This window comes from Lepisosteus oculatus, chromosome 4 (assembly GCF_040954835.1).
Source record: "Lepisosteus oculatus isolate fLepOcu1 chromosome 4, fLepOcu1.hap2, whole genome shotgun sequence".
In the NCBI taxonomy this organism is placed as follows: Eukaryota; Metazoa; Chordata; class Actinopteri; order Semionotiformes; family Lepisosteidae; genus Lepisosteus; species Lepisosteus oculatus.
The window spans coordinates 13,101,471-13,114,619 of NC_090699.1; the positions used below are offsets into that span (position 1 = coordinate 13,101,471).

Below are 13,149 nucleotides of genomic sequence, written 5' to 3' on the forward strand. Positions count from 1 at the left end.
TGTCTGAATGACACACTGACACACTGAACTCCTGACACACTACCTGACTGACACAGTGTCTGAATGACACACTGACCTTCTGATGCAGTGTCTGACACACTGACCTCCTGACACACTGCCTGACTGACACAGCGTCTGAATGACACACTGACCTCCTGACACAGTGTCTTAATGACACACTGACGCTCTATCCTCCTGACACATTGACTGACACACTGTCACTGTGACTGACACATTGTCCGACTGACACTGTCTGACACGCTGACTCTCTGACTGACACACTGTCACTCTGACACACTGACACACACTCTGCTCCGTCTGACTGCTGTGACGTGAGGCGGGCGAACGGCAGGAGCCCTGTTCCTGTGTGAGCAGACACACAGGCTGACCACAGCTGGAGTCACTCTCTCGCTCGGGAGCTGACTCAGGCTTCGCAACAGTGAGGCATGGCAGAGAACTGTGCCGAGCGCAGGAGTCTGGTGAGGCCCCAGACAGAGCCAGAGCGGCCTCAGGGCACACACACACACACTGAAACACAACACACACACAGACGCACAACAACACACACTGAAACACAACACATACACTGACACACAACACCACATACTGATACACACTAACACACAATGACACAAAATACATACTGACAAGATGCTAAAACACACCTGTAACTGTAACTAATACTAACAATGCAAACTCGCACACAAAACACAATAACATCCGTACCAACTTATACACCACACCGAGATCAACAGGCTGGGGGACAGTTTCTCTCTGCTCCCCCTGATCTGCTGTGCAGGTTGGGGTACAGTTTCTCTCTCACCCCTCTCTCAGTACAGTGTTATTGTACTGGAGTGTCCAGTCAGTCAGTGTGTCTGTATGAACCCCTCTCTCTCAGTGCAGTGTTAATGTACTGGAGTGTCCAGTCAGTCAGTGTGTCTGTATGAACCCCTCTCTCTCAGTGCAGTGTTAATGTACTGGAGTGTCCAGTCAGTCAGTGTGTCTGTATGAACCCCTCTCTCTCAGTGCAGTGTTAATGTACTGGAGTGTCCAGTCAGTCAGTGTGTCTGTATGAACCCCTCTCTCTCAGTGCAGTGTTAATGTACTGGAGTGTCCAGTCAGTGTGTCTGTATGAACCCCTCTCTCTCAGTGCAGTGTTAATGTACTGGAGTGTCCAATCAGTGATGGTATAAAAGTTACTGTAATCGTATACTTCTGGCCCTGTATGGTTCTCATACAGTGTTGTGTCTGATGCAGTTGAGCTAAATCACATGTAGAGGAAATGAAATCATACATTTGCAAACAAATCTTCCACTTTTCCACACCTTCCTGTGCTACAGAATGAAGAGAGGAAGTGGCTTTGAAACAGGAGATGACTCAGCTCTAATTTTCCGGACCTCCAGTCCTGGTTTCCGAGACACCTTGAATTCCCACACCAGACACCCTCAGCTCAACCCAATAACTTCCTCCAGGAAATCCCCAGGCTTCAACTCAGGCCTCTGAATAAACGTTTCATTTATAGGATCTAAATATATTCCTACCACTCTGCAGCGCCCACGCAATTCAGGGTGTGTGTATGAACCCCTCTCTCTCAGTGCAGTGTTAATGTACTGGAGTGTCCAGTCAGTGTGTCTGTATGAACCCCTCTCTCTCAGTGCAGTGTTAATGTACTGGAGTGTCCAGTCAGTCAGTGTGTCTGTATGAACCCCTCTCTCTCAGTGCAGTGTTAATGTACTGGAGTGTCCAGTCAGTCAGTGTGTCTGTATGAACCCCTCTCTCTCAGTGCAGTGTTAATGTACTGGAGTGTCCAGTCAGTCAGTGTGTCTGTATGAACCCCTCTCTCTCAGTGCAGTGTTAATGTACTGGAGTGTCCAGTCAGTCAGTGTGTCTGTATGAACCCCTCTCTCTCAGTGCAGTGTTCATGTACTGGAGTGTCCAGTCAGTCAGTGTGTCTGTATGAACCCCTCTCTCTCAGTGCAGTGTTAATGTACTGGAGTGTCCAGTCAGTCAGTGTGTCTGTATGAACCCCTCTCTCTCAGTGCAGTGTTAATGTACTGGAGTGTCCAGTCAGTCACTGTGTCTGTATGAACCCCTCTCTCTCAGTGCAGTGTTAATGTACTGGAGTGTCCAGTCAATCAGTGTGTCTATATTGACCCCTCTCTCTCGGTATGTAGAGGAAGCAACATCTGTTTCTCATGCTGTAAAGATGAAAGCCCAGGGAGGGAGAGATGTAAGGAGCCCACATCAGAAGCTCCAGCCTGTCTTCTCAGCATCACCCTCACTGTGGCCACAGGAGAATGCTTTTCTGCGGCTTCCCTCTTCAAGGATCTGCTTACTAATAGGCATAACCATTAACACTGCAGTCCAAATTCTCCCTGCTTGTCAGCCACTTCCCGAGATGAGGTTGAACTGCAAAGGAATAGTAGAAGCATGAAAACAAAAATCTGCTTTATGAGACTAGATTGTGTTTTGCTGAACATAAATGAAAATGACCCTGGAAGAAGTGGGCTTTGATTTTCAGTAGTTCAGGTGGGCAGCTGCGTCAGCAGGCGCAGGCTGCAAAGGGACAAGTAATGGGTTTATTCCTGCTGAAAAGAGAAGAAAGAAAACAAAACGTTTCGGCCGTGGAGCCTTCTTCAGGTGTGAGAGAGACAGGGCTGTAAGCAAAGGTAATGTAGCAGGAGAACAAAAGCTGAGAGAGAGGAGGAGCGAGAGGTGTGAAGTCAGAATAGCTGAAGCGAGGCGTGAATGAAACCTACATAGACAGACCTGAATAGAGAGAATTTAGAAGCCTGAGGAACAGTGAGCCTATCTCTGTCCCAGCCTGAGGAACAGACAGTGAGCCTGTCTCTCAATAATAATAATAGTGTGTGATCTCCTGTCACAGCCTGAGGAACAGACAGTGAGCCTGTCTCTCAATAATAATAATACAGTGTGTGATCTCCTGTCACAGCCTGAGGAACAGACAGTGAGCCTGTCTCTCAATAATAATAATAATACAGTGTGTGATCTCCTGTCACAGCCTGAGGAACAGTGAGTCTGTCTCTCAATAATAATAATACAGTGTGTGATCTCCTGTCCCAGCCTGAGGAACAGACAGTGAGCCTGTCTCTCAATAATAATAATACAGTGTGTGATCTCCTGTCACAGCCTGAGGAACAGACAGTGAGTCTGTCTCTCAATAATAATAATACAGTGTGTGATCTCCTGTCACAGCCTGAGGAACAGACAGTGAGCCTGTCTCTCAATAATAATAATACAGTGTGTGATCTCCTGTCACAGCCTTAGGAACAGACAGTGAGCCTGTCTCTCAATAATAATAATACAGTGTGTGATCTCCTGTCACAGCCTGAGGAACAGACAGTGAGCCTGTCTCTCAATAATAATAATACAGTGTGTGATCTCCTGTCACAGCCTGAGGAACAGACAGTGAGTCTGTCTCTCAATAATAATAATACAGTGTGTGATCTCCTGTCACAGCCTGAGGAACAGTGAGTCTGTCTCTCAATAATAATAATACAGTGTGTGATCTCCTGTCACAGCCTGAGGAACAGACAGTGAGCCTGTCTCTCAATAATAATAATAATACAGTGTGTGATCTCCTGTCACAGCCTGAGGAGCAGACAGTGAGCCTGTCTCTCAATAATAATAATACAGTGTGTGATCTCCTGTCACAGCCTGAGGAACAGACAGTGAGCCTGTCTCTCAATAATAATACAGTGTGTGATCTCCTGTCCCAGCCTGAGGAACAGACAGTGAGCCTCTCTCGATAATAATAATAATACAGTGTGTGATCTCCTGTCCCAGCCTGAGGAACAGACAGTGAGCCTGTCTCTCAATAATAATAATACAGTGTGTGATCTCCTGTCACAGCCTGAGGAACAGACAGTGAGCCTGTCTCTCAATAATAATAATACAGTGTGTGATCTCCTGTCACAGCCTGAGGAACAGACAGTGAGTCTGTCTCTCGATAATAATAATACAGTGTGTGATCCTGAGGAACAGTGAGCCTGTCTCTCAAAGCATCTCTTCAAGTACAGGCTTGCCCAAGCCCTGGCAGAAACAGAGACACAGGCCTGATCAGGAACAACAGCAGGAGGACGCTGCCGCCCGCCGGGAGCTGGGAGAGAAAAGGTGTCTCCTCGGGGCCCCTTCAGTGGCTGTCTGATATAAAATGGCTGCCCCGGGGAGGCGGAGGCGCCGCGAAGGAAGGCCAACACCGCCACCTGGTGGCCCCCAGGGGTACAGCAACCACGGGACAGGAGAAGGGCTGAAACGGGAATCACTGCTGAAGACGCGGCACCATCATTCCTCCAGCGCGCAATGCGGACAGCCGGAGAGCCGGCGTCCCGCCGCAGCCCGCGAACGGTACCGTTCCTGCCCCGCTCCGGTGCGAGATCAGATAGGTAGTTCAGGCGGGGAGCCGCGACAGCAGGCGCAGGCTGCGGAGGAACGAGTACAGGTGTCCTCCCTGCTGAAAAGACGGGACAGAGAGAGAAAAGAGAACGTCCCGGCCGTGGAGCCTCTTCGCGTGTGAGCGCATAGTTGAAACGTGTGAAACGGCCCCACACCAAGCATGTACGTTGATCAAGGGTAGTATTGAAACAGGACTGCTCTACCAGTGACTGTAGCTCCTATTGTAACAGACTGTTCTCCTGTACTGGACTGTAGCTCCTATTGTAACAGACTGTTCTCCTGTACTGGACTGTAGCTCCTATTGTAACAGACTGTTCTCCTGTACTGGACTGTAGCTCCTATTGTAACAGACTGTTCTACTGTACTGGACTGTAGCTCCTATTGTAACAGGACTGTTCTCCTGTACTGGACTGTAGCTCCTATTGTAACAGACTGTTCTCCTGTACTGGGACTGTAGCTCCTATTGTAACAGGACTGGTCTCCTGTACTGGACTGTAGCTCCTATTGTAACAGGACTGTTCTACTGTACTGGACTGTAGCTCCTATTGTAACAGACTGTTCTCCTGTACTGGACTGTAGCTCCTATTGTAACAGACTGTTCTCCTGTACTGGACTGTAGCTCCTATTGTAACAGGACTGTTCTCCTGTACTGGACTGTAGCTCCTATTGTAACAGACTGTTCTCCTGTACTGGACTGTAGCTCCTATTGTAACAGACTGTTCTCCTGTACTGGACTGTAGCTCCTATTGTAACAGGACTGTTCTCCTGTACTGGACTGTAGCTCCTATTGTAACAGGACTGTTCTCCTGTACTGGACTGTAGCTCCTATTGTAACAGGACTGTTCTCCTGTACTGGACTGTAGCTCCTATTGTAACAGACTGTTCTCCTGTACTGGACTGTAGCTCCTATTGTAACAGACTGTTCTCCTGTACTGGACTGTAGCTCCTATTGTAACAGACTGTTCTCCTGTACTGGGACTGTAGCTCCTATTGTAACAGACTGTTCTCCTGTACTGGACTGTAGCTCCTATTGTAACAGACTGGTCTACTGTACTGGACTGTAGCTCCTATTGTAACAGACTGTTCTCCTGTACTGGACTGTAGCTCCTATTGTAACAGGACTGTTCTCCTGTACTGGGACTATAGCTCCTATTGTAACAGACTGTTCTCCTGTACTGGGACTGTAGCTCCTATTGTAACAGACTGTTCTCCTGTACTGGACTGTAGCTCCTATTGTAACAGACTGTTCTCCTGTACTGGACTGTAGCTCCTATTGTAACAGGACTGTTCTCCTGTACTGGGACTGTAGCTCCTATTGTAACAGACTGTTCTCCTGTACTGGGACTGTAGCTCCTATTGTAACAGACTGTTCTCCTGTACTGGACTGTAGCTCCTATTGTAACAGGACTGTTCTCCTGTACTGGACTGTAGCTCCTATTGTAACAGACTGTTCTCCTGTACTGGGACTGTAGCTCCTATTGTAACAGACTGTTCTCCTGTACTGGGACTGTAGCTCCTATTGTAACAGACTGTTCTCCTGTACTGGACTGTAGCTCCTATTGTAACAGGACTGTTCTCCTGTACTGGACTGTAGCTCCTATTGTAACAGACTGTTCTCCTGTACTGGGACTGTAGCTCCTATTGTAACAGACTGTTCTCCTGTACTGGACTGTAGCTCCTATTGTAACAGACTGTTCTCCTGTACTGGACTGTAGCTCCTATTGTAACAGGACTGTTCTCCTGTACTGGACTGTAGCTCCTATTGTAACAGGACTGTTCTCCTGTACTGGACTGTAGCTCCTATTGTAACAGACTGTTCTCCTGTACTGGACTGTAGCTCCTATTGTAACAGGACTGTTCTCCTGTACTGGACTGTAGCTCCTATTGTAACAGACTGTTCTCCTGTACTGGGACTGTAACCCCTATTGTTACAGACTGTTCTTGTGGACTGTGAAATGTGTAAACATTAAATCATTAAATACTGATTTCTTTAGAACTCTTGAGTTTATTTTCTTTTTGCCAACAGTTGGCCTTTAGGTTTCAGAAGAAGAGATCGCTGCTTCTCAACACTCTGTCTGGCCTCCTCCTGTCTCTGTCTCCACTTCTCCATCCCACTGTCAACCTCTGAGCTCAGAGTCACAACACGGCGCTGCAAGAGAGAGACAGAGATAAATACAGACACACTGACTGGACACTCCAGTCCATTAACACTGCACTGAGAGAGAGGGGTTCATACAGACACACTGACTGGACACTCCAGTCCATTAACACTGCACTGAGAGAGAGGGGTTCATACAGACACACTGACTGGACACTCCAGTACATTAACACTGCACTGAGAGAGAGGGGTTCATACAGACACACTGACTGACTGGACACTCCAGTCCATTAACACTGCACTGAGAGAGAGGGGTTCATACAGACACACTGACTGACTGGACACTCCAGTACATGAACACTGCACTGAGAGAGAGGGGTTCATACAGACACACTGACTGGACACTCCAGTACATTAACACTGCACTGAGAGAGAGGGGTTCATACAGACACACTGACTGACTGGACACTCAAGTACATTAACACTGCACTGAGAGAGAGAGGTTCATACAGACACACTGACTGACTGGACACTCCAGTCCATTAACACTGCACTGAGAGAGAGGGGTTCATACAGACACACTGACTGGACACTCCAGTACATTAACACTGCACTGAGAGAGAGGGGTTCATACAGACACACTGACTGGACACTCCAGTACATTAACACTGCACTGAGAGAGAGGGGTTCATACAGACACACTGACTGACTGGACACTCCAGTACATTAACACTGCACTGAGAGAGAGGGGTTCATACAGACACACTGACTGACTGGACACTCCAGTACATTAACACTGCACTGAGAGAGAGGGGTTCATACAGACACACTGACTGGACACTCCAGTACATTAACACTGCACTGAGAGAGAGGGGTTCATACAGACACACTGACTGACTGGACACTCCAGTACATTAACACTGCACTGATAGAGAGGGGTTAATACAGACACACTGACTGGACACTCCAGTACATTAACACTGCACTGAGAGAGAGGGGTTCATACAGACACACTGACTGACTGGACACTCCAGTACATTAACACTGCACTGAGAGAGAGGGGTTCATACAGACACACTGACTGACTGGACACTCCAGTACATTAACACTGCACTGAGAGAGAGGGGTTCATACAGACACACTGACTGGACACTCAAGTACATTAACACTGCACTGAGAGAGAGGGGTTCATACAGACACACTGACTGGACACTCCAGTACATTAACACTGCACTGAGAGAGAGGGGTTCATACAGACACACTGACTGACTGGACACTCCAGTACATTAACACTGCACTGAGAGAGAGGAGTTAATACAGACACACTGACTGGACACTCCAGTACATTAACACTGCACTGAGAGAGAGGGGTTCATACAGACACACTGACTGACTGGACACTCCAGTACATTAACACTGCACTGAGAGAGAGGGGTTCATACAGACACACTGACTGACTGGACACTCCAGTACATTAACACTGCACTGAGAGAGAGGGGTTCATACAGACACACTGACTGACTGGACACTCCAGTACATTAACACTGCCCTGAGAGAGAGGGGTTCATACAGACACACTGACTGACTGGACACTCCAGTACATTAACACTGCACTGAGAGAGAGGGGTTCATACAGACACACTGACTGACTGGACACTCCAGTCCATTAACACTGCACTGAGAGAGAGGGGTTCATACAGACACACTGACTGGACACTCCAGTACATTAACACTGCACTGAGAGAGAGGGGTTCATACAGACACACTGACTGACTGGACACTCCAGTACATTAACACTGCACTGAGAGAGAGGGGTTCATACAGACACACTGACTGGACACTCCAGTACATTAACACTGCACTGAGAGAGAGGGGTTCATACAGACACGCTGACTGAGAGTAATTTCAGATGGAACAGTTTCTCACCGCGAATTCTTCCCTCTCTTTCTGCCTCCTGATCTGCCCTTTCAGAGGAGGGGCTGGTCTCCCGTCTGCAAGATGAATCATGATGACGAAGGGATCAGAGGAGCTGTGTGTTTGTGTGTGTGTGAGCCCGCGCTGGTGTCGTCAGTGTGTCCTGCAATGTGTCACTTTGCCCGGCCAATCAGAGCACAACTCACCAGCGAAGGACCAGTCAGGGAGGTCGGTCAGTGGGCCGTACTCTGAGCCACTCCGAGCGAACCCGTGACTGCAGGGAAACAAGAGCACCGCGTCACACACACCAGCACCGCAACACTCACCAGAGCACCGGTGTCTGCCTGTCTCACTGTACGCCTGTTTGTGTGAGTGAGAGTGAGAGTGGGAGTGTGTTAGACTCACTCTATCCTCTATCCTCCTGTCTCCCTGCAGTGTGTGTGTGTTAGACTCACTTTATCCTCCTGTCTCCCTGCAGTGTGTGTGTGTTAGACTCACTCTATCCTCCTGTCTCCCTGCAGTGTGTGTGTTAGACTCACTCTATCCTCTATCCTCCTGTCTCCCTGCAGTGTGTGTGTGTGTGTGTGTGTGTGTGTGTGTGTTAGACTCACTCTATCCTCTATCCTCCTGTCTCCCTGCAGTGTGTGTGTGTGTGTGTGTTAGACTCACTCTATCCTCCTGTCTCCCTGCAGTGTGTGTGTGTGTGTGTGTGTGTGTGTGTTAGACTCACTCTATCCTCTATCCTCCTGTCTCCCTGCAGTGTGTGTGTTAGACTCACTCTATCCTCCTGTCTCCCTGCAGTGTGTGTGTGTGTGTGTGTGTGTGTGTGTTAGACTCACTCTATCCTCTATCCTCCTGTCTCCCTGCAGTGTGTGTGTGTTAGACTCACTCTATCCTCCTGTCTCCCTGCAGTGTGTGTGTGTGTGTGTGTGTGTGTGTGTGTGTGTGTGTTAGACTCACTCTATCCTCCTGTCTCCCTGCAGTGTGTGTGTGTGTGTGTGTGTGTGTGTGTGTGTGTGTGTGTGTGTAGACTCACTCTATCCTCTATCCTCCTGTCTCCCTGCAGTGTGTGTGTGTGTGTGTGTGTGTGTGTGTGTGTTAGACTCACTCTATCCTCTATCCTCCTGTCTCCCTGCAGTGTGTGTGTGTGTGTGTGTGTGTGTGTGTGTGTGTGTGTAGACTCACTCTATCCTCTATCCTCCTGTATCCCTGCAGTGTGTGTGTGTGTGTTAGACTCACTCTATCCTCTATCCTCCTGTATCCCTGCAGTGTGTGTGTGTGTGTTAGACTCACTCTATCCTCTATCCTCCTGTCTCCCTGCAGTGTGTGTGTGTGTGTTAGACTCACTCTATCCTCCTGTCTCCCAGCAGTGTGTGTGTGTGTTAGACTCACTCTATCCTCCTGTCTCCCTGCAGTGTGTGTGTGTGTTAGACTCACTCTATCCTCCTGTCTCCCTGCAGTGTGTGTGTTAGACTCACTCTATCCTCCTGTCTCCCTGCAGTGTGTGTGTGTGTGTGTGTTAGACTCACTCTATCCTCCTGTCTCCCTGCAGTGTGTGTGTGTGTGTTAGACTCACTCTATCCTCCTGTCTCCCTGCAGTGTGTGTGTGTGTGTGTGTGTGTGTGTGTGTGTGTGTGTGTGTTAGACTCACTCTATCCTCTATCCTCCTGTCTCCCTGCAGTGTGTGTGTGTGTGTGTGTGTGTGTGTGTGTTAGACTCACTCTATCCTCTATCCTCCTGTATCCCTGCAGTGTGTGTGTGTTAGACTCACTCTATCCTCTATCCTCCTGTATCCCTGCAGTGTGTGTGTGTGTGTTAGACTCACTCTATCCTCTATCCTCCTGTCTCCCTGCAGTGTGTGTGTGTGTGTGTTAGACTCACTCTATCCTCCTGTCTCCCTGCAGTGTGTGTGTGTGTTAGACTCACTCTATCCTCCTGTCTCCCTGCAGTGTGTGTGTGTTAGACTCACTCTATCCTCCTGTCTCCCTGCAGTGTGTGTGTGTGTGTTAGACTCACTCTATCCTCCTGTCTCCCTGCAGTGTGTGTGTGTTAGACTCACTCTATCCTCCTGTCTCCCTGCAGTGTGTGTGTGTGTGTGTGTGTGTGTGTGTTAGACTCACTCTATCCTCCTGTCTCCCTGCAGTGTGTGTGTGTGTGTGTGTGTGTGTGTGTTAGACTCACTCTATCCTCCTGTCTCCCTGCAGTGTGTGTGTGTGTGTGTGTGTGTGTGTTAGACTCACTCTATCCTCCTGTCTCCCTGCAGTGTGTGTGTGTGTGTGTGTGTGTGTAGACTCACTCTATCCTCCTGTCTCCCTGCAGTGTGTGTGTGTGTGTGTGTGTGTGTTAGACTCACTCTATCCTCCTGTCTCCCTGCAGTGTGTGTGTGTGTGTGTGTGTGTGTGTGTGTTAGACTCACTCTATCCTCCTGTCTCCCTGCAGTGTGTGTGTGTTAGACTCACTCTATCCTCTATCCTCCTGTCTCCCTGCAGTGTGTGTGTTAGACTCACTCTATCCTCCTGTCTCCCTGCAGTGTGTGTGTGTGTGTGTTAGACTCACTCTATCCTCCACTTGCTTCCAGCCTGAGCTCCTGCCGTCGAGGACAGGGGCCGAGAGAGAGAGCCGGACTGCCTGAGCACTGAGAGAGGAGAGCGAGGGGGGTTAATACACAGTGAGGTCACTCCATCACTCTAACAGCGCCGGCTGCTACAATGTCTTTCCTTCTTCCATTTTACATTCATCCGATCACCTGGACTCGTTTCATGACCGTGCGATACACCTCTCCCAGATTCGATGAACACGAACATTATTCATTTCTCGAAGCAATGGCCTGGCACCACACTAATCGGACGTATTCAGAAATAACATTACAAAACTAAGGAACAGACTATCTGGTGGGTCCTACAGAAGGCAAGAAAGCGTCTCACTGTCACTCACCGGCGCTGAACAGCGTCCTCGTAGACGCCGCCATCTTGGCCCTGGTCCGAGGAGACGGCTACGGAAGCGCCGAGAGGACAATCCGCGCGAAACTGGATGGGCTTCGAGTTTTCCCTTTAGCCTACAAGAGCGTATCGCAGCGGAGTGTCGGCGGCGCACAGACCGGGGTTCGGCCCGCAGCTCCCCGCAGACCGACTGTACCGGCGAACTCAGCCCGCAGCTCCGCGCTCAGCCGGTCCCGCACCGGCCAGGAGCCCGAAGTAATACCAGCTGCGCCCTCTGGTGGACACGGACTGACAGCGCCTCTTCACAGGGGCGAGGCTACCGAACAGCGCTTCACTGTGCGAGTCGGAATATCGTGACAGCTTTAGGTGACTAGGAAGTGTCTCTACGAGTTTCGATAAAGCGTGTAACACCAGCCGTGGCCGTCCTTCAGATGAGACGTGAAACGGAGGTCCTGCCTCTCTGTGGTCAGTCAAGACCCCAGGGTGTCTCTCAGAAAGAGGAGGGGTGTGACCCCAGTGTCCTGGACAGACTCCCCCTGGTCTTTACCAGTCATGGCCTCCTGATCACCCCCCTCTCTGAACTGGCCTCATCACTCTGCTCTCCTCCCCACTGAGAGCTGGAGTGTGTGAGCGGACTGGAGCATCATCACACTGGGGGGGTGGAGGGGGTCCCCAGTACTGGACAGTGCCGGGACAGGGGTGGAGAGTCCAGAAAGGCGCTATAGAAGTGCAGATAGATGATGATGATTATGATGTCCCAGAGAAGCCCTCAGTAATAAACACACACAACAGGACAGGAGACACAGTGTGAGAGAGAGGAGATCACAGGGAAGCCCTCAGTAATACACACACACAACGGGACAGGAGACACAGTGAGAGAGAAGAGATCACAGGGAATCCCTCAGTAATAAACACACAACAGGACAGGAGACACAGTGAGAGAGAGGAGGTAACAGGATGGGAGACACGCACAGAGAGGGATAAGGTTACAGGACAGGAACAAAGAGGGAGAGAGGAGATCACAGGGCAGGAGACACAGAGGGAGGGGGAGAGGGGAAGGGAGCAGGTAATTCCCACCTGCGCTGCTCAAAGCAGGGCGGTCTGGAGAGAGGCTTTGATCCTGAGCAGTGAGCAACACGCAGGTCACCACACGCCCGCATTCCTCCTCAGACAGCAGGGAGAGGAGCGAGAGGGGGGTGGGGGTGGGTGCAGGGACAGAGAGAGAGAGAGACTCCTCCGTGTGCAGAGAAAAACACCCAACAACGAATTAGGCCAGTACCCACTATTGATAAACATACAGAAAAGAATATTAAAGTATTGGCTACACCTAAAAAACAGCGACCAAAATTCCTACCACCACAAAGCCCTGCTGAGCCAAGAGCTGAGCCCAAAACAGAGCCCCCTGAGCCAGCTGGTCCTGAGGCTCACTGACCTGAGCCACAACGACACCAGCCAGCCTCAGGACAGCACTGCTAGAATCAAGCACATCACAGATCACACAGCCATATCTCACACACTGGGACACACACACACAACACTACCTCACACACTGGGACACACACACACAAAACATAAACTGGAATGCTACAGAACCAAGATAAATAACAGCAAAAAGAAACAGACCCTGACGAAGTACAGGCTCAGTGACCACAGCCTGGACACAGAAACTGGACACAGGCAGACCTGGCTGTCCAGAGAGGACAGGCTGTGCTCCCACTGCCAGCGGGGAGAAATAGAGACAGAGGTGCACTTCCTACTGCACTGTGACAGATACTCTGGGAC

The 13,149-nt window shown here is 49.8% G+C and overlaps 1 protein-coding gene across 1 annotated transcript; it reads right to left on the reverse strand.

Moving 5' to 3' along the window:
• Window positions 1-6,401: 6,401 nt before the first annotated feature.
• mrpl52 (mitochondrial ribosomal protein L52) lies at window positions 6,402-11,629 on the reverse strand. The gene is made up of 5 exons (XM_069188717.1): window positions 11,363-11,629; window positions 10,985-11,063; window positions 8,635-8,702; window positions 8,441-8,505; window positions 6,402-6,565 (listed from the first exon to the last, which is right to left on the reverse strand). The coding sequence occupies exons 1-5, from the start codon at window positions 11,394-11,396 to the stop codon at window positions 6,422-6,424; spliced, it is 390 nt and encodes a 129-aa protein (XP_069044818.1). The 5' UTR covers window positions 11,397-11,629; the 3' UTR covers window positions 6,402-6,421.
• Between the last annotated feature and the right edge of the window lie 1,520 nt (window positions 11,630-13,149).

Coding starts and splice junctions, on each gene's coding strand:
- mrpl52 (XM_069188717.1), bottom strand. CDS start 11,396: ATGGCGGCGTCTACGAGGACGCTGTTCAGCGCCG. Junction 8,506..8,634: donor CCCTGACTGGTCCTTCGCTG/GTGAGTTGTGCT, acceptor TTCATCTTGCAG/ACGGGAGACCAGCCCCTCCT. Junction 6,566..8,440: donor AAGAGAGGGAAGAATTCGCG/GTGAGAAACTGT, acceptor TCTCTCTTGCAG/CGCCGTGTTGTGACTCTGAG.